Genomic DNA, 21,264 nt, shown 5'->3' with positions numbered 1-21,264 from the left:
TTTCTCCTCCGATTTCCTGTTTAAATTTGTAGTTCCACCCCTTATCCTTGCATTCATGTTGTTGTCTTTAAATCAAATATCCCTTTCTTTCTTTCAAATTTTTAGAATTGTAAGCCACTTTGGAGGCTTTTAACATACTGTGGGATACCAAATTTTTAATAAACTTGGAACTCTGTTTACATTTTTCTCCAGTAAATGCAATCTGTTCTCATGAATATGGGGGCAGAACAAAGGTAATGTCTCTAAGCTGGCTATCTCTACCATCCTGTCCTGTAGCTTCTTCAAAATGTTAGCTGTTCCCTTTTCCTATTACACCATATCCAGAATCACATCTAGTTCAGTGTTTTTGTGTGCAGTGGCAGCAGCATCAGTTGTAGTCCTCTGTTCCTCCTTTTTTTTTTTCTTCTAATATTAGGACTAACTTTTGTTGACAAAAAGACATGTACTTTTGCTGCTTGTGCCTAAGCACACTTTAGCAGTAGTTGCACTTTTTGAAAACTGGCTTAAATGCACTGTCTTTTGAAAAGTTGAAGATCTTAATGTATGCCTGTAAGACTGGAATGTTGGAACATATTGGGCCAGATAGTTGGAGTGATTTAAGTAGGCCAGAGAGGCTCTGTTCCCTGATTCCTGCACCTGAGTCTGGCATTTCTCCTCCCCTCCCCTAACTCCAGAGCCTGGTCCTCACCTTTACTCTCACCTCCGGGTCCTCCCATGTAGTCTGAATCACCTGCAGCAGTTGCCAATTGAGAAAAACTACCTGTACTGACATTTGGGCTTTCTCTGTAGGGTCCCCGCCTCATGGTGGCCAATCCAGATCACTAGTATCTGGCCAAAACCCAAAGAGTAGCAACATTCCATGCTACCGATCCAGGGCAAGCAGAGGCTTCCCCTGTGTCTTAATAACAGACTATGAACTTTTCCTCCAAGAATTTATCCAAACCTTTCTTAAAACCAGCTACACTATCCACTTTTACCACAACCTCTGTCACCCATCTCCTTAAATCACTTCACTGGCTCCCTATCTGCCTTCACATACAGTTCATGTTCCTATTGCTGACTTACAAGTGTGTTTATTCTACTGCCCCTCAATATCTCTCCTCTCTATTCTCTCCTTATATACCTCCCAGAGAACTCCGTTTCTCAGATAAGCTACTTTTAGCTGTATCCTTCTCTTCCACTGCCAATTCCAGACTTTGTTCCATTCATCTAGCTGCCCCCTATGCCTGGAATAAATTACCCAAGTTTGTCCATCAAGCTCCTTCCCTTCCCTTGTTTAAAAGCAGACTGAAATCCTACCTTTTTGATATAGCCTTCAATCTATAATCCTACTCCCCACTGCCTACCAACCTAGCCAGCAGATTAACCATTCTGACCTGGATTGTCCTCTGTTTTGAAGCAGAAATCAGCATACTAGAATACATAGATAGACCATGGGCTATTCTTATGTTTTGCCCTGAATATCATCTTGTCCTCTATTCAAGATTTGTTGAGGCATACGAGCAGTGGCGTACCTAGGGTATGTGGCACCCGGGGCCCATCATTTTTTGACACCCCCCCCCCCATCTATATGAAAAATATGATTTTTAGTACCAATCTACATATCGCACCACAAGAGTGTACCTAGGAAAAGGCTGCATCTTAAACATTGCAGTGAGCACTAGAACACCAACACATACATTGTAAAACTAAACAAGCCAGATCCCGCACAGTCAATTGGTCCTGTAGTCAATGCCAACTGAAAACTATGTCTTTTTCAGAACACACAGAACAGAGATACACCCTCGCCCAAAATGGAATAATCACAAACTAAAAATAGAAATATGTAGACAAAAGTTAAACTGATCCGCCAAGAAACCAGACCCTGGATACAATGCAACACCACAAAAAACAGTAACACATGTCCTCTAATACAGTGCAAAATATAAAGACAGTAGATGTAAATTTGAAAAACCTGATACATAACAATCACCACTTTATAAATTAACAAATAAAAATAAAACAAATAATGAGAAATAAAAAAATACCATTTTATTGGACTAATCCCCGTAAGCTCGGTCCCCATCCCCGCAAACCACCTGATTCCATCCACACAAGCCTTGAATTGTTTATATTAAAGTATAAAAAGAAACAATATTCTGTACAATTGTCAATTTATAAATCAGCGTCTTCTCCCCACTCTCTTCCCCATTTCCCTTCAGCATCCTCAGCCCACTCTCTCTCCACTTTCCTTCAGCGCACGCACATAAAAACAAGCAAGTAATTTTATATCATTTTCATTCTATTCATTCATAGAAATTAAAGTCTAGATAATGCCAGTCACATAACAAAACATGATTTTACAAAAATAATTCCCTGCAGTCAAGCCTGCAAGGATTACTAGATGTCTTTCAGCAGTTCCCCTCCCTCCCTCCCCCTTACCTTTGTGGCCAAGTCAAAATGATCTACCAACAATAAAATTTTAAAAACACAAAGCACGCTGTACGCAGAGAAAATGTTAATTATCATTTATATTCCGCGGGTTTTCAAAGAGGTCAAGGCAGATGACTTTATGCAATGTCACCTCAGTAACAACTATACAAAAATAGACAAATATTCCCCCTCCCTTTTTACTAAACTGCGATAGCGGTTTTTAGCGTAGGGAGCTACGCTGAATGCCCCACGCTGCTCTCGACGCTCATAGGCTCCCTGCGCTAAAAAACTCTATTGCGGTTTAGTAAAAGGGGGCCATAGTGCAAAATATAGACAGCAGATATAAATTTTCAAAACGGACACATTTTGATCACTAAGTTGAAAATAAAATCATTTTTCCTACTTTTTTGTCTGGTGATTTCATGAGTCTCTGGTCCTTCTTCTTTCTCTCTCCTCCTGGCTCCCCTCTTTATTTCTGCCTTTCTTTCTCTCTCCTCCTGGCCCCCCTCTTTATTTCTGCCTTTCTTTCTCTCCCCTTGGTCCCCCTCTTTCTTTCTGCCTTTCTTTCTCTCTCCCCCTGGCCCTCCTCTTTCTTTCTGCCTTTCTTTCTCTCCCCCTTGACCCCCTCTTTATTTCTGCCTTTCTTTCTCTCTCCCCCTAGCCCGCACAAAGCCATCGTGCCGATTTCTCCACTTCCACGATTCTTTCCCTACCCTCACCCTCAAGCCAGCAGCCGATTTCTTCCTGCTCCTTCCCCGATGTCCTGATGTCCTGAACTTCATCGGGCAGCAGCAGCATTCACAATTCACTGCTGTTGCCCGCTTCAGGCCTTCCTCTCTGTCGGGTCTTGTCTTCATGAAAACTGGAAGTAGGCAGGACCAGGCAGAGAACAAGGCCTGAAGCCGGCAACAGCAGCGAATTGTAAACGCTGCTGCTGCCCGAAGAAGGTAATGGAGCACCGAGGCAGTCCGCTTCTCCCCCCTCCCAGCCGAACCCCCGCTGACCCTCCTATCTCCCCCCCCCCCGTGAACCTTTCCGACCTTCCCAGCGAGAGCAGCAAACCTCCTTCGCGGCTTTCTCCTCCCTCTGCCGCGTTACTGATGACGTCATCAGTGATGCGGCAGAGGGAGGATAAAGCCGACGCTACTGGAGGGAGGTTTGCTGCTTTCGCTGGGAGGGTCGGAAAGGTTCACTTGGGGGAGGAGAGATAGGATGGTCAGCGGGGTTTCGGCTGGGAGGGGGGAGAAGCGGTCTGCCTTGGTGCTCCAAGGCCTGGCGCCATTACCTTTTTCGATAATGGCGCCGATGCTGCTTTCGCTGGGAGGGTAGGAGCGCGATAGGGACCGGGCCAGCTGTGCACCCCCCCCCCCTAAGGCGGCACCCGGGATGGACCTCCCCCTCGCCCCCCTTGGTACGCTACTGCCCTGGGGAAACAGCCTGCAACAAGATCGCGCGATGCCAGAGATCTTTGCCTGCTTCGGCTGTTTCCTCCGCCGCGGTCCCGCCCCTCCTCTGACATCAGAGGAGGGGCAGGACCGTGGCGGAGGAAACAGTCGAAGCAGGCAAAGATCTCTGGCATCGCGATCTTGCTGCAGGCTGTTTCCAGACGCGACACCCGGCGCAGGGGGAGGAACTGGACCGGACCGGGAGCACCCCCTCAGGGCTTGGTACCCGGGGCGGACCGCCCCTCCCGCCCCCCCCTTGGTACGCCACTGCATACGAGCCATGGAACCTTCTGTAAGTTTCAAGGGGGGGGAACGGGCAATGTGGTAGAATATCTTGCCCCTTGAGATAAGGTAGTCATCTGGTATTTTGCAGTTCAGAAAAATGGTTAAACTAGGCTATTTGAGCAAAGTTTCTCATTATAATTTTGCAGTTTTAGCTTATGGTTTTGTATTCTTGCTGAGAGTTGTATTTTTAGAGTGTAGTTTGATCTATTACATTTTTGTTTAATGATGCTTTTAGTCTTGTTGTTTTCGTTTGGTTATGTTATATGTTTGTAAGTCATTTTATTATGTATGTTACGCTGTTACCCGCTCAGAATTGTAGGATATGTGGGTTATACATTTTTAAATAAATAAATAATAAGTAGAAGCTGACCCTGCTATTGGTGGGAGTTAAAGGGCAGCATCTACCAAATGTGGGCTTCATTTGAAATGTTGAAGGGTTAGTTGACATTTAGGGCTCCTTTTACAAATCCGCGCTAGAGCCTTAACGCGCGGAATAGCGTGCGCTAAATTGCCACGCGCGCTAGCCACTCCCGCCTCCTTTTGAGCAGGCAGATTTTCAGCTAGTGTGCACTATAGCACGCGCTAATCCGGTGCGTGCGTTAAAAACGTTAGCGCACCTTTGTAAAAAGAGCCCTTAATTTAGATTAGGATTTTGAGCCATGAAATTTTATGGGAATAGGGTGGGTAGCATAGTCTGGTGGTTCTGCAAGCTAAGTGGCTAGACATCCTTTCATGACAGTATCTCATTATGGTTAGATAGCAAACAAGTAACCAAGGGCTCCTTTTACGAAGGTGCGCTAGTGGTTTTAGCGTGCGCTTAGCGCGCGCTACATTGCCACACGTGCTACACGCTAACGCCTCCATAGAGCTTGCGTTAGTATTTTCCGTGTAGCGCGGGGTTAGCGCATGCGGCATTGTAGTGCACGCTAAAAACGCTAGCGCACCTTCGTAAAAGGAGCCCCAAGTATCTTAGAGTAGCTGTGGATAAGGGGTAGCAAGATATAAAGATAATTAGGGCAATAACGAAACTTGGATTACTGTGGTGGGAAGCTAAAGAATAGATGAAGACATAAATGTTCAAAATTGATCAGAGTTTGGGTTAAGTAACTTAGATGCTGAGAAAGTTGCAGCAATTGTTGTGCCATATCAGAGTTTGCTGTCTAATGTTTGATTATGGAATGGAGCGAACGAGAAGTGTAGCATTGGCACTCACATTTCACATTCGCATATCTCACCTGCTCCACTCTATAAAAATACACCTAACACATATTTCTAGTGGCATGATATTGGCCACAGCCTTATTTGGCACAACAGAACTTATCAACAGCAGTTTAAATGTCAACATTAAGGGCTCCTTGTACTAAGCTGCGTTAGCGTTTTTAGCGCATGCAGCGTTTTAGTGTGCGCTAAATCCGCGCTACGCGGCTAGAACTAACGCCAGCTCAATGCTGGCGTTAAGGTCTAGCCCGCGCTATTCCATGCATTAAATCCCTAACGCGGCTTAGTAAAAGGAGCCCTAAATCAGCTCCCCTCCCTTCCACACACCTAGATGGTACTGCACTAGCTACTTCTTTCACTTACACAAAGTATTAGTTCTCCCTCCACCCCTAAATGCATGTCCCGCAGTGCCATAGGGGCATGCACATTCTCTCAAAGCTGTAATGCACGTGTCTCAGCTTAACAGTCCTTCATTGCCCACAAATTCAGACCAATTACCCTGCAGCACTTCTCTTCTCTGCCAGCTTTGACCTCAACTCCTACCCACCACACCCATCATCTACAGCCTCACCCCAAACCTATATCCCCACCTTCTCCAACTCTAATCCCACAGCAATACCACCTATGGGAGAAGGGTTGGCTAGAGCACTGTGTCATACTAGCCCCTACCCTCTACATCTGCCCTCCCAAACTCAAATGCTTTCCATCCCACCATAAGTACTGCTTAACTTTAGCCTCCTCTCATTATTTCTCCACATCCCCCATTGCTAAAATCGTTTACCACTTTCCCATCTGTCCAATCCCCACACAATCACCTCACCTTCCACCATTTCCACTAAGAACATAAGAATAGCCTTACTGGGTCAGACCAATGGTCCATCAAGCCCAGTAGCCCGTTCTCACGGCGCTCAATCCAGGTCTCTAGTATCTAGCCAAAACTCAAGGAGTAGCAATATTCCATGCTACCTAACAGGGCAAGCAGTGGCTTCCCTTATGTCTTTCTCAATAACAGACCATGGACTTTTCCTCCAGGAATTTGTCCAAACATTTCTTAATACCAGCTACACTATCCGCTCTTACCACATCCTCTGGCAACGTGTTCCACTACCTAATACTCTTCTCCCTTTTCACTCCCAACTACTCTTAACTATTCCAAACCCTTCCTAATTGTAAATAAGCTTTTATTTGGTTCATATTAGGACAGTTCAGCCATGTTATCTGCCACTCGCATAAGTGGCTGGCTTCTTTAATATTGATGTTATATTTATGTAATATCACAGTTATTTTAGATTAAAAAAATAATAATAAGGGCAAAGCTTTTGTTCAATTTAAATTATATTTTATTTATTATTGTCATATCACAATATTCAGTTATGTCAGCATTCAATGGCTCACAGAGCACTTTTCATTTATTATATTAACACCAAAGTCAATGTTAAAATAATACATAAAAGTTAAATAATATTTAATAAAAATGATTGCAGCTACTTCATTACACAAATGTACATATTTTACCAAAATACAAAGTTATAATGTGTTAATATATAGAGAGGTTTATTTATTTAGTACATTTATATTTCAGCTTTGAACAAATATCAACGTGGCTAAGAACACATCAAGAATACAATCAACACAATTTTATGAATCTGTGTGACAGTGGCATAGTAAGGGTGAGCGGCGCCCGGGGCAGTGGTGCCCCTTACCCGCCCTCTTCCCCACCTCCCCACCCCCACACTGCACAGGTGCCCCTTTCATTTTTTTCATACCTTGTTAACTTCTCCGGCGTGAGCAACATGCCCATGTCAGTGTTGGCTCACCCTTTGATGTCACTTCCTAGGCGCGGGTCCCGGAAGTGACATCAGAGAGAGTGGCAACGCAGACCCAGGCAGCAACCTCATGCTGGGGAAGTAAAAATGGTACAGTGGAAGGCAAGGGTCGCACACATACGGCAAGGAGAGGAGCGTGGGGGACGGAGAGGTGGAAAGGTGGAAAGATGCTTAAAAGTGTTCTTAATCATATTCATATAACCCTGTGGGGAAGAAAAAAACAAATGTGTTACTAGTTCAGACACAAAGATATTAAAGTTGATTGGATGTTGTTCTGAAAGCTTGATTTGGGCACACCACACTTTTTATAGATTAAACATACTCTAAGTATGATGGAAGCAGCCTTCCATGTTATAAATAGGAATACGAGGGGGTAGTGAAAAGTTCTCAGCCCAACTAACCAATTTCCTAAATTCTGAGCGTTTTTTTGCCACTGTAGCTGAAAAGAGTATTATATTATTTCATCAAGTGCCAATTTGCTAAAACGAAATTCAGTTTTTGCATTGTTTCAGATTATTGATTGAACCATATCCATGTCATTTTCTTCTTGGTTAGGTTGAAAACTTTTCAGCACCCCCTCATATGTGATGTTCTAAAATTTTCAATACGGTTAGGCAGTTGTTTCAAACAAATTTCATTCTCCAATAAGAGTTTGCACTATGAAGACAATTTTATAAAGGGTGCTACAAGATAAATGTTAAAAATCTGTTTTGCCAAGATAACATCATTTGGGTGCTGCAAATATCAACTTGCAGTCTATTAGCATGCCAACATTTAGGTGATATCACTCATACTAGGCCTATATGTTGGCACTATGTGTGCTAAAAATATTCAATATGACCCAAATTCTCAAAGCTGTGCCAAATATTAGGTGGTGGTAGACGCCCAGCTAATTTAATTGGTGATAAACAATGCAATAACTGACCCCATCATTTAAAACCATTTAAAATCTTGCAAGTGCCTACAAATTATGGTGACCAGTTCCCACCCATAGAAGTGCCTACTGATGCCTACGTCTAAAATAAGCCTGGTTTATGCCAGAAATTGACAAAGGCACGGTAGGCAAAGTGCCAGGTTTTGAAAAGCCATCCGGACGCCCGGGCATGTCCTCTAAAAGGAGGACATGTCCATGGAAATCTGAACATCTGGTAACCCTACAAAAAAGTGTTTTGATTGAGCAGCTGTTCACTGGAGAGATTAAGGCACGACACCTTCTTAATCCCTCAGTTACCAGATTTTCACCTGGCCCCGCCCAGTTCTGCCCAAATCATGCCCTGTTCCATACCCAGCTCCACCCCCTCAACCTGTTCACTTCTTGGGAAGGCATCTGCGCATGCGCCGGTATGACACGATGACATCACACGCATGCACACATGCGCATGACATCACCGCGTTGCATCCGTACATGCGTAGATGCCGTCCCAACGTCACTCCTAGCTGGAAGCTTTTCAAAACCCGGACAAAGAGCCAGATTTTGAAAAGCCTTCTGGACGCCCGGACATGTCCTCTAAAAGGAGGACATGTCTGGGAAAATCCAGACGTCTGGTAACCCTACAAAGAAAGTCACGACACCTTCTTAATCCCCCAGTTGCTGCTGTCCCCTTCCCTTTCCCCTGAATGTGAAACTGGCAAGAGATACCAGGCTTTATGACAGCTTTGGGTATTATGGACATGTGCAAAAAAAGTAGACTGCAAGTGTGAACAATAGCTGAATGGTTGGTACAATGAACTGAAAACCAAGGGATCCAGGATCAAATCCCATTTCAACTCCTTTCTTGTTTTCTAATATTACAAATAGATTAGCATGCCAAAATGTTTTTTTTAAAAAATTGTGATCCCTCCAGGGAAAGAAAAATACTTAGGGCTCCTTTTACTAAGGTGCACTAGCATTTTTAGCGCGCGCTGCAGATTAGCACGCTCTGCCCCCCTACATGTAAAAACTACATGTAAAAACTAACGCTAGCTCAATGACGTTAGCGTCTAGCGCAGCTTTGTATAAGGAGCCCTTGCTGTAACTGAATATATAAGACGCCTGCAAGACTGAAGACTATAGAAGCACCGTGCATTCGGGTACATTAGGTATTTTTCTGTTCCTGGAGGGTTCACAATTTAAAATAAATCATAAACAGCAATGTGGGACTTCAACCTGAGTTCCCTGATTTTCAACCCATAGCCATAGCCATTAGGCTACCTCTCTGCTCTGTATGAATGTCTACGAGGCCACATTATAACATGGATGTTTCTACACTGCCACATAGATCCATGTCCCTTGTTTTCTCCATTCATAATTGGACATTTAAGTTTGTAAAGTGAATGTTCATGTTGCACATTTCCAGTACATATAGATCCATCTCACCTCATATAATAGAATAGGCCGTATCCTGTTCTAAAAATATATATGAGGATGTCATCTATTTGTAATATTCTGATTTGAATGTTCCTATTCTGATACCATAAAAATAGGAAGTATACCAACTGATAGCCTACTTCAAATACAAAAACCATATAGTACAAAAAACATATAGAAGTGGCTATTTGACTTTATGTACTATTAACCATACATTTTCCCTCTTCAAGAGTGCTCAGAACGTCCTTAGTTTCAGACCAGACAAACGGGACAAGCCCGAAGGTGTATGCCGTCTGTATATTAACCTGTAAAGATCGCACTGGAATTATTATTATTTTGTTGTCTTATATTTGCACTGTCCAAAATTTTTTTAATTTCTTCAAAAAAAAATTCTAACACTTATCTGAAGTATAAGAAGATGTCTGAATAAATTTCTGGGTCTTATAAATCTCTGGGTCTTATAAATCTCTGGGTCTTGACACGTTTCGCAATGGCTGCTTCAGAACACCCACACAGCAGAGGCTTCAGCGTTCAAAAAGACAAATTGGTCTTTCCCCTCTCTCCACATCTTGAGTTCAACTCTGTAGACAACAAAATAATAATTACAATGCGATGATTGAAGGTTAAGATACAGATGGTATACACCTTCGGGCTTGTCCCGTTTGTCTGGTTTGAAACTAAGGACGTTCTAAGCACTGAGAGAAAATGTGTAGTTAATAGCCTATTCCGATACAGACATCCATACAAAATTAGAAACCATTAAAAAAAATACACTTCTCCCTCCATATTCGCGGTGGATGTGGGCGGAACATAGACATGAATATGGAGAAAATGCAAATAACTTTTTTATATATTATTTGCGGTTTTGAGAAAGCGCCTTCGTTTTTACTATTGAGACCGCAAATAACTTTCTGGGCAGCCAACCAGTGATTTCTGGGCAGGCAAGCAAGCAGCGATTTCTGGGCAGCCAACCAACGATTTCAGGGCAGCCAACCAGCGATTTCAGGGCAGCCAAGCAAGCAGTGATTTCTCCCTAGGGATGCTGGGAAGCAGCGTTTTTCTCAGTGCACATTGGGAAACATGGAAGTAGCGAATTTGTGTGAGAAAGCATGGCAGCAGCGATTTTCAGAGTTACAGTACAGTAATGGTAAATGATAATTTTTTTTATCGGTACTGTACAGAAAAGTAAAAGGAAAAAACTTTAGTGATGATGTTTTTTGGGGGGTGGAGTCAGCGGCTGAAAAATCGCAAATAAGTGAAACCGCAGGTACGGAAACCGCAAATACAGAAGTAGAAGTGTAGAGAGCTTGAGAAACACAGGTCTAGAATACTCACCTAACGTTTAATGAATGTGACTGGCATGCTTCTGTCTGGTAACATTACAGTAGAGATGATTGCTTTGATTGCTTTTTTGTCCATGGCATAAATCTTGAAATTCTGTACTAACTATATAGGGGCACAAACCAAACAATAATTATAGTGATTGAAATTAAACAAGGAGAAAACAACAACAAAAAAAAGCCTATCTGGCAGGACTTATGATTTGAAGTCATTTGAGTGCTTAAAAGTCAGATCTATTAATTTCCATTTTGAAGCTTCCTTAAAGTTTTAGGTTTTATATTAGATCTGGGCTGAGCGTGGACATTCAAGTCAATCCAGTTATAAGACTATGACAACTAAAGTGTGTGCATGGTTTTTATTTGGTTCATAAATTCAGAATTATTTCCAGTCTTATGTTCTTTTCACACTTGCCTGTAGTCATGTTCTCTATGTAAATTGCTAAAAAACAACAACCCCAAAGCAAAGCAAAAATTAAACACAGAAAAACCACTTATGATTCAGTTTGCTTTTGCAAAGTTCACATTGGCCTTGCTCTGTTTTAAGATGGGATACTTTAAAATATTATATGTGATGGCTTCTTCTTTTATATGTTCAAAACCAATTAAAATTATTTGTTTCTACGACAAAGAGTAAAACCATACACTCCTTGTCTTTTCCTTATCATTCAGCTCTATTTTGGAGTGCTCTGCCTTCTGATTTAAGAAACCAATTTGACAGCTTACTTTTTAAACTTCAGCTTAAAACTTCAGAATTATTACAAATTATGATTATGAAATTTAAATACAGATCAAACTAAAAGTCTGCTTTTATAAATATTTTATACTGTACTGTGATTGTACATCCTGGGTATACTAGGTACAATAACATAATAATAATAATAACTTTATTCTTGTATACCGCCATACCCAGTGAGTTCTAGGCGGTTCACATTAGTTAAACAAGGATTACATGCAGTTAAGAATTGGTTGAACAGATTTACAATGATTGAATATAATTACATGCATCGTTACAAGCGGTTCACATTGATTAAACATAGTTATGTGCAGTTAAGTAATAATTGAACAGAATTGCATAGAGTTGGGTGTTAGTATGAGCAGGGATGCAGGCAGCGTAGAAGATGACATTGGGGAGAAGGATAAGGTGGGTAGGGGGGGAGGGGGTGGGGCGAGGAGAAAGAAAAAGGGGGGTAGTGGGAATTCTTTGGGGAGGGGGCCTTTAAGTGTCGTGGCTTTGGAAGAGGTGTGTTTTGAGTAGTTTTCTAAAGCTGAGGTAGGTTGGAGCCTCGAGGATTAATTGGGTTATCCATGGGTTTAGCTTGGCGGCCTGGAAGGCGAGGGTTTTGTCGAAGAATTTATTGGAATGGCAGAGTTTTAGGGAGGGGAAAGCAAATAACTGGATTCTGCGGGAGTTCTTGTTTCTGTGATTCAGGATGAAGTGTGGGTTGATGTAGTATGGGGCTATGCCGAAAACTGTTTTGCAGCAAAAACAGGCGAATTTAAATAGGACTCTGGATTCAAATGGTAGCCAGTGAAGTTTGTGGTAGAAAGGGGTGACATGGTCCCATTTTTTCAAGCCGAATATTAGGCGAACAATTTGTACTTGGGGAAACAGTAATGAGAGCGATCATTCATCTGAACATCACAATAACCCCTGATGCAGTACCCATAAGGGCCGCAAAATGATGACCACCATCAAGTAAGGGATCTGAATTTACTTATATTGAAGCACAGATAAGCATTTCAAGCATTCCTTTTCGGTATTGCACTCTTATGAAACCATAGTTTTGCAAATTGCTATAGATTTTTTGTAATACTTAGGGCTCCTTTTACGAAGGCGTGTTAGGGCCTTAACGTGCGGCATAGCGCACTTTTGGAAAAGGAGCCCTTAATGTGACATTGGAACTGAAGATTTTTTATGCCGATGATAGAAGTTTGAAGGAGAGTTGGTTTGAGTTGGCTCGACCTTCACAGTCTACAGAGGGAAGTTTTCCCCACAACTTCTGAGGCTTTTTCTTTCACTTTTCTGAATTTTAGGGTACTTTTGTGTTACTAGAGGTTTGTTTTGTTTAATATTATGCTAATTTACTCCAGTCCTTCCTGATTTGGTTGTTTTTTTTTTGTTATAAAAACATAAATAACTTACTGTTATGCATAATATAAATAAATTTCTGTTATGCAGTGAATTAAAAAAGCATTTAATTAAATTAAAGAAGGAAAGGAAAATCCATTGAGTAGCTTGCCTGTACAGAGCGTTAACTTCAAGTTTTAGTAGTTGAACTTTCTAGGATTGTGGGCTAAAACCTTTTCTATATGTTAGCATGATTATTTCAGTACATATTTTGTGAGGGACATAGAAGAAATATCAAAACATTTCTGGCGCATCTGTTGTCTTTTGAAGGGGCTTTGTGGGCTAAGGATCTGAATTACTTATTTACATCTTCTAACTCTTACCAACAGTTTTGACGGTGCTTTAAAAACACATCTTTTTATTGAATCTTTGGAAATTAGATCTCTTGTTGCTGCATTCATCTGTATTCTCTATCTTTTGTGAACCGCATAGAACTTAGCGGTATTTGCGGTATAGAAGTGAGTTTTATCTTTTGTTTTATGTTATGTTATCCCAAGGCTATTGCACATGTCTTTATTGCATACTGTCACAATCCTATCCCTAAAATGCAGCTTTTGCCAGGGCAGGCTATTGTCAAGCCTGGTCCAGTGATCCAGAGGGCAAATCATGGGGATAGGATTGTGACCAAGCCTAAGGAAAAACCTAGCTTGCCCTTTAATTCAGTTGGGGCTGAGCTCCAGGGAGGAGAAGAGGAGAGTTGGGACAACCCACAACAGCCCCAGAGAGAGCTCCCTTCCCCTGGCTTCTCCCAGCTGAAGGGAATGATTAGGCTCCCAAAGACAGCTAGGGGAAATCGGCAGAAAGCTCCTCCCCCTCCAAGGGCAGGTCAGATTCCCCTGGGTACTTTTGAGGCTGCTTTGAGAGGGAGAAAGGCAGTCTGTCCTGAACCAGCTCAGGGAAGGATCTCCCCTCCTGAAGGCACCCCAGAGGCTGGGGACTGGGAAATGCAGGAGCCTGACACAGACCCTTTGGACAACCAGCTACCCGGGATAGAACCTATGGAGTTTGGTGAAAGCTCCAGTCTGCCTGAAGAAGTCCTTATGGAAATCAGTTAAGTGGCAGGGCTGGAGAATGTGTGGTTTATTTCCCTACTGGGGCTGGGGTTTGCACTGCTTTGGAGCAAAGGGGGTTTGTTAAGGGACAACCCTTTGATGGACTTGTGCTGACAGTTCCAGCACTGCTTGAATTAAGCAAGAAAAAAAAAAAAAAAAAACGTTTTTTTTTTGTTGTGATTCAGTCAGCTGGAGTTAAGCTGACTGTATTTTGACAGGGATTGAGTGAAAGCCTGAGGGGAGTAAAGTAAGGGGAGAATTCACTATCCATCCAGGTTGGGATAGTGGGGCCATTAGTGGCAAGTCTGTTTCACGGATTACTTAATTGGTGAATTCACTTGCTCCCCTCCCCCCTGCCAGCTCTTGTATAGTTGGCTGGGGAAGAAGCCAGAATACCTGAAGGCTTGAAGCACCTGGACTATTTAGCTGTGCTGTGACAATGAACTTTGTTTGCTAGTGAGGAGAACTGTTGGGTTTTGGTTCTCCTGATTTCATGAAAGTAGTTTTTGGTTTTTGTTTATGTTCCTTACCTGAACAAAGGTCTGAGTTAGTCCCTTTTGCTTTTTGGAGACCGCTTCATTTGGAGTGCCTGATTTAAGTATTTGCTTTATGACTTTGTGTTTGGGAACAAACTATTGGACAGAACATATCACACTTTTCTCTGAATAAAGTGTATTACTGAGGATTAATGCAGAATTTACTTTTTTCTGTCTTTGTGCTTTATTGATAAGCCAGTGAATAGTAACCAGCAGGACCTCTCTCAGTTGGGGAGGCACGTCAGAGCGGCGTAACTGTGAGCGCGGGCCGGGCCCCCCTTGATCCACAGGTACCGGCTCCGCTACAATACCCAGTTCACATTAGTCCTTCCTTTGGGCTCCAAACACTGTTCGATGCTCCAAACACCAAGCGAAAAAAACCAAACACTTTGGAAAACTAGTGCTTCAACACAATCTGTTTTCTTTGGTCGCAAAATGTCCAGCTTTCAAGCAGCTTCCACCACTGAAAATCTTCAGCAAAACTCTTTGGGCTCCTTTTACTAAGGTGCGCTAGCGTTTTTAGCGCACGCACAATATTACCGCACGCTAAACGCTTCTAGAATAACGCCAGCTCAACGCTGGCGTTATGGTCTAGCACATGCGGCAATTTAGCGCGCACTATTCCGCGCATTAAGGCCCTAACGCTTCTTAGTAAAAGCAGCCCTTTGTATCACTTCTTCCAGGGTCTATGACTGCCAGGGATTTTGTAGCAAAGCCCAGGCTTTGGGCTTGGGATTCTCTCCCCAAAGGGGTAAGAGCAAAGCTATGAGGCTTTCCCTACAATCTCTTCAGTCATAGCACCCACACTGTGAAACTCCCTCCCTTCAAATATGAGACATGAAACTAATATCACCAAATTTAAAGCAAGCTTCAAAACCTTTATTTTTAAAGATGCCTTTGGGGTGTAAATTAGGATTCTGATTTTAATTTATTTGCACCCCCTTTTGTTTTTTCCTTCTCCCTATTGTTTTTGGGGTTGTTTTTTTTAGCAATGACATAGTCCCAGCTGTTTTCCTCTTATATCCTATGTTCCACCCTCATTATCTTAATTTTCTATGTCAGTCTACCTGTTTTAAATTAATTTTTAGATTATGTTTTTATGTAAACCGCTTAGGATACATTTTAAGTGGTATATCAAACCGAAATAACACTTGAAATTTGAAACTTGCCTAATTTACCTCTGCCTGCTCTCATCTGGAATTCCATTCACACTTTTACATACTGAAAATCTTTTCAGTCACTCTTCTATACAATTATATTTCCTCAAACTTAGTGCACACGCCTCAACTGCCAGCTGTGTATAGCACTACACTGAACTCCCCCCCCCCTATTGAACTAAGGAGTTCATTGAGAAGGGACCTCTAACCACCCTTATAGATGTAACAGTCCCTCCCAAAATGAGTCCCTTGAATGAGGGTTTAAACCTTCTTAAGCACTACACTATTTTAGCACACATTCATTCCTTTTACACTCACTGGGGAATTTCTTTATAACCACTATTTGGTTTTGGCTATAATGGCTCCTATGAGCCCTGCTTTGATTCCCACAACATATCAACTTCAGAGCTAAAACCCTCAGAGACATTATCATATATTTTCATATCCTTAGTTCCTAGAGACTCCATTTTCTCATACCCAGAATAGCATTTCCTGATCTACATAATTCTGGCTAGAGCAGGGGTGGGCAACTCTGGTCCTCGAGGGCCGGAATCCAGTCGGGTTTTCAGGATTTCCCCAATAAATATGCATTGAAAGCAGTGCATGCAAATAGATCTCATGCATATTCATTGGGGAAATCCTGAAAACCAGACTGTATTCCGGCCCTCGAGGACCACCCCTGGGCTAGAGTCTCTAACCTGATTAAAGTCTCTGGGTTCTTTCCCCTTCAATGTGGTGTTAGCAATTCTTTTGGCTTCAGGCTCCTTTAGCAGAGTAGCCTTGGCAGTGAACTTCTGCGCATTCTCCTCTGCTCTAGGTTTCCTGTGAGTGAGGCACCACCCTTCTCCTTTTAGCTTCTCTGCTTGTTTAAAGAGAAGCTCAGGTGTGCCTGGGGCTCTAATTGGCTGAGCCGTGGTTGCTCTGCCTGCCCGTTTCTCAGCTTTTGGTTGCAGTTTAGTTTTCACTGTAGTTTCTACCCTCCTTCCTGCTTGTTCAAATAAAGGGCTGCTTGGTTATGTTTATTCACTGTTCTTTTATTATCCAAGGGCAAATAAGGCTTGAAGCTAGAAATGTTCCTATTTCCTAGGGCAGGGTTAGCAGACGTCTGAGATAACTCGGTCATGTCTTCTGTATAAATAAGAGTCAATCCTTCAGCCTTTGCTTTCTGAGTGTTTGGAATAACCAGTGTCAGCCCTCAGCAAGATGCGATTAGTATCCTGTCATACCTAGCCAATCGTGATACGTAACACATTTTGATAAAAAAATTAATCTAATATAGGATTATGAGTTTTAATAAGGGAGCAAAAAGTGATATTAACAATGGAAGGAACAATGTAGAGGGAACAATGGAAGAAGATTGATTTTTAACTACTTATTAATTTAAAATCAAGAACAATGAAGTACATCAACATTTAATACTGTACAAAGCATCTTACCCAACACAGGGCTAATTGAAGCTGAAGCTCTGCTAGACGCCTTCCAACACACATTCGTCTTCCAATGCCAAATGGAGTACTTGCAAAAGGGTTTAATGTGTGTTTATCTTGAAGCCATCTTTCAGGTTTAAATTTCTTGGCATCAGTATAAAAATCTTCATTCCAGGTTATTGCATGAAAGTTTATCATTACAACAGTCTACATGAAACCAAGACAAGTAATTATTGGCATGAATGTTAAGTTCTCCAGAGAAGCTGGGAAATTGCTAGTGTGGAATTCATTTTATAACATGCATAAATTCTAGTTTACATGTGTAAATACATCATAAAATTACCCAGTGGATTTTGTGCATAAATGCATGGTGGTGTCAAGAAGATTTTTATTTTACGTGGCCCACATGTGGATGTGTTTCAAGCATAATTGGAGCAGAATGTGGATGGAGTCATGGATAATTCATGTACAATAATTATAGGATACTCTCCTATGTGCCTGCTTCATCTGTGTACAGGAGAATGTAAATGTAAAAGGCAGAATTTTAGCCAAATTTTTCAAGTTCTATGAACATATTAAAAAAAGCCCTTATGTACTTATGTATGTATGTTTAGATGATAGGCTCAAAATAGGTGCCTATTTGGCTTTACAAGCTTGCAACCTATTATTAAATTACCCTCCATGCGATGACCTGATTAGTTGATCCTGGACTAGTCCATCCTTGCTCATCCAAATCTGAGTCAACTCCAAATTGTTTCTAATTTGTGCTTTTGAATCCACTTTTATTAACATAACTCTTGAGGTAAAATATAAATGTGCTAAACTTGTCAATGGATATTTGGAAGAATGCTTTAGATGACAAGAAAGGATGTCACTCACCTTTTCTACCAAGATGGATAAATCTAAGTCAATTGGTGATAACATTTAATATAAATAGATATATACACTAAGAACAATTAAGCAAAGTGAAGTTGGAGCTAGAAATCTAAATTTCAAGTTGCTGAGTGAGACGACTCAGAAAATTTGAAAAATGCATGATGAGTCAGCCTTTTTGCTCAGGTTATTACTAAATTTTCTGCTTGCTGAGAGGACCTGGATCTGTTTCCTGTCCCTTCTTAGGGCTAGATGTACTAAAGTAAGTGATCATCACTAAACCTGTTTTCCCAGCGTTAGCGACAATCGCTTTTACCGACCCAATGCACAAAATGGCCCACCACGTGTTTTTCCCCTCGTTCGCCCATTTTCTGATCTGGCCACGCAAATTAGCTAAAACCCCATGCAAAGTAGCCAAACTATTCTTCCCCCTTCAAATAAGGGGTTTTTAGCAATTGGAAAAAAAAGCCAAATGGTTAACTGTTTGTTTGTTTTTTCATTTTTTTCAATGGCACAGATATTTTGTATATATTACACATGCAAAATATCTGTCCCATAAAAAAAAAGAAAAAAGTCCTTCACCACAGATGATGCGCCCCCTCCTCCGGCAAACACAGCACCGGGAATTCCTCCCCCCTCTCCCCCCAAGAAAAAAATTGGCAGGAGGGATGCCCATTCCCTCCTGCCATCGGATGCTCCCTTGAAAACCCCTCCACTCCCCGAACCCCCCATATCTTTGTTAAACATTGGGAGCTGGAAGGAAGCACGGTCCCTTCAGCTCCCAGTCCTGTCTGTCAAAAATGATGGGCATTCCCCTCTCTGGTGAACCATGTGATGCATAGAGAGGAGCCTAAGGCCCTGATTGGCTAAGCTCAGCTTACAGTAACCACCATCAGTGGGTCAATCCACAGTATTTATAATAGTGCTATTGGAGTTATTAAGTACAATATTTTTGTGTTAAATCTATTAAGTTTACGCTATATCACCATGTGGAAATAATGCTCTTGTTAGGGTAAGTTTGGATTCAAAATTAAGTACGAGTGTGCAAGTGTTAAGAACCATTCAATCAAGTTTTGCCCAACTTTGTCTTCTGTATTGTTTGAAGCCAATGATATCCTCTTTTGATTTCAAAACTGTTGTGCAGGGAATAATATTGTCGAGATTAGATTATTGTAATGCCTTGTATTTAGGGATATATAAATCAAAATGTAGAGCTTTGCAGTTAGTTTTGAATGCTGCAGTCAGGTTGATCATGGGTGCTATAAGATTGATCATATAACCCTGATTTTGAAGAGTTTGCATTGGTTGTCAGCATTGCTAAGAGTTTAAGGTATTCTCTATTTTTCATCGGGCTTTGTATAATTTTGCTTCATTATATTTTCAGCAATTGTTGAAAATATATCAGCCAGGGAGGAGGTTAAGGTCAGAGAATGGTATGTTGTTGTCAGTGAGTAGATGGATGAAGAAACATTATATTGGTGTTGGGTGTTCACTTTGGCATTGTGTCCCTCGTTCCCCACTCATTTTAATTTAAACTTTAACACATATGGATGGTGATTTTATACAACATGGGCTGGTTTCCAGAACCAGCCCTAACAATGGCAAATGCCTATTTGCAAATTTATATCTGTTTCAAAAAAGGTGCAAATGTGAGCATGTACTCTCATATAAAGAGACATCTAATTTTAGGCAACAGGAAGTCAATGATGTACATAAATGTCCTCTTATAAAACAGTGACTAGTTGAAAAGTATGTACTGCGTTTTGATGGCACATGCTTTGCTGGTGAACATGCACACAGATTCAGTATGGAAGAAAATGGAAAAAAATGCAGAAATATGTCCATAATTTATAGTATTCTATAATGTATATGTATTCTTTGTTAACATTTAGGTATGAGCATTATCCTAGGCATCTTGTCCTTGTATTACCTTCTATGAATGTGTACAAACATATTTTATTAAAATGCATGTTCATTACAACATTAACTTTGCTGCCTCCAGGAATGCCTACACATAGACCAAGCAATAATAAGCTTGTCCTATGTTTTTACTCATGGTTGTGTAGCACAATTTTATGAAATCTCTCTACATGCAGGCTTTACAGGCAGGAATGGACGGCCAATAATTATTTTGTCTGCACACCCCTAGTTTATTGACTGCAGAAGCTCAAAAGTAATTATATATCTTGAGATTTTTAAAGTACTAGACATATAATATTTTAGACATATAATCTATGCTAATACATATGTAATATATCTAAAATGAGTATGGGGCCTAACTGATTTGTGATAATAAATGTTTGATTGTGTCAATAGTGGAAATCAAGAAAAAATGTTATCTTTATACTTAATTTCAATTTCTTCATTGTAAATAAAAGAAATTGGATTTTCTACTTCTGTTTCTTCATGGGTCTCTGGCTTCCTGCATATTTACAAGTCAATTGCGCTATTTGTAGTTCAAAAACAAGATTTCAGTTTTCCTTTTCTATTATTCCATGTTTTACAGATTAGTTTTATAAGTCATTCACATATTTCTATTTTCCTCTGCATTACTGACAATATATCATTTTAAGAACTTACCAAAGTACTTCACTATTTCAATTATTTTACTGTGTGGAATGCTCTTTCATGATAAACTTTATAGTACATTTTACACAGAAAACTAGCAAGAAGCAGAAATCATATGTGGTATTCAACACAAGAGCAACATATTTAACCTGAAATATAATTTAGAGCAGGGGTTCCCTAACCTGTCCTGGAGGACCCCTACCTAGTCAAGTTTTCAAGATAGCCACAGTGGACATTTATGGGAAGATTTGCATGCAATGGAGGATTACGGTTCTAGTCGTTGAAAGCTAATAAAAAATGTATTGTTAGAATGATAAAATGGTATAATCTTTTTTTTATACATTTTGGCCCATATTCTATAAATAGCACTGGAATCACGCCTCTGGAGGTGCCTACTGGTGCCTAACACTGGCATTAGGTGCGATTAATATCAAAAGTAGGCATCAGAAATGTAGGCCTTGAAAACCCTGGCCAACATTTCTGGCGCCCACCTTTGCCAGAGGTGTGATTCTCTAAATGGTGCTGTCACGTGATTGACACGCTATCGGCAGCTGCTTTTAAGGTGGCCGCCGACAATGGCACAATTTAGAGAATCCAGGCCTTTCTATTTATTACCTTTAAAGTAGACTAAAATGGCAACCATATTACTT

General features: G+C 41.1%; 1 protein-coding gene across 1 annotated transcript in view; it reads right to left on the bottom strand.

Moving 5' to 3' along the window:
• Positions 1-7,268: 7,268 nt before the first annotated feature.
• The window catches only part of LOC117356032 (1,25-dihydroxyvitamin D(3) 24-hydroxylase, mitochondrial-like), a 325,542-nt gene continuing 311,546 nt past the window's right edge, over positions 7,269-21,264 (bottom strand). The window contains exons 12-14 of the mRNA XM_033935282.1: positions 17,183-17,380; positions 10,869-10,979; positions 7,269-10,114 (exon numbers count right to left, since the gene is read on the bottom strand). Coding sequence (XP_033791173.1) covers positions 10,869-10,979; positions 17,183-17,380 — 309 coding nt within the window. The 3' untranslated portion in view covers positions 7,269-10,114. The remainder of the gene's footprint in view (positions 10,115-10,868; positions 10,980-17,182; positions 17,381-21,264) is intronic.

This window comes from Geotrypetes seraphini, chromosome 2, assembly GCF_902459505.1.
Source record: "Geotrypetes seraphini chromosome 2, aGeoSer1.1, whole genome shotgun sequence".
Classification (NCBI taxonomy): domain Eukaryota; kingdom Metazoa; phylum Chordata; class Amphibia; order Gymnophiona; family Dermophiidae; genus Geotrypetes; species Geotrypetes seraphini.
The sequence above is the reverse complement of the archived record's forward strand: the minus strand, read 5'-3'. Positions and strand labels throughout refer to the sequence as shown.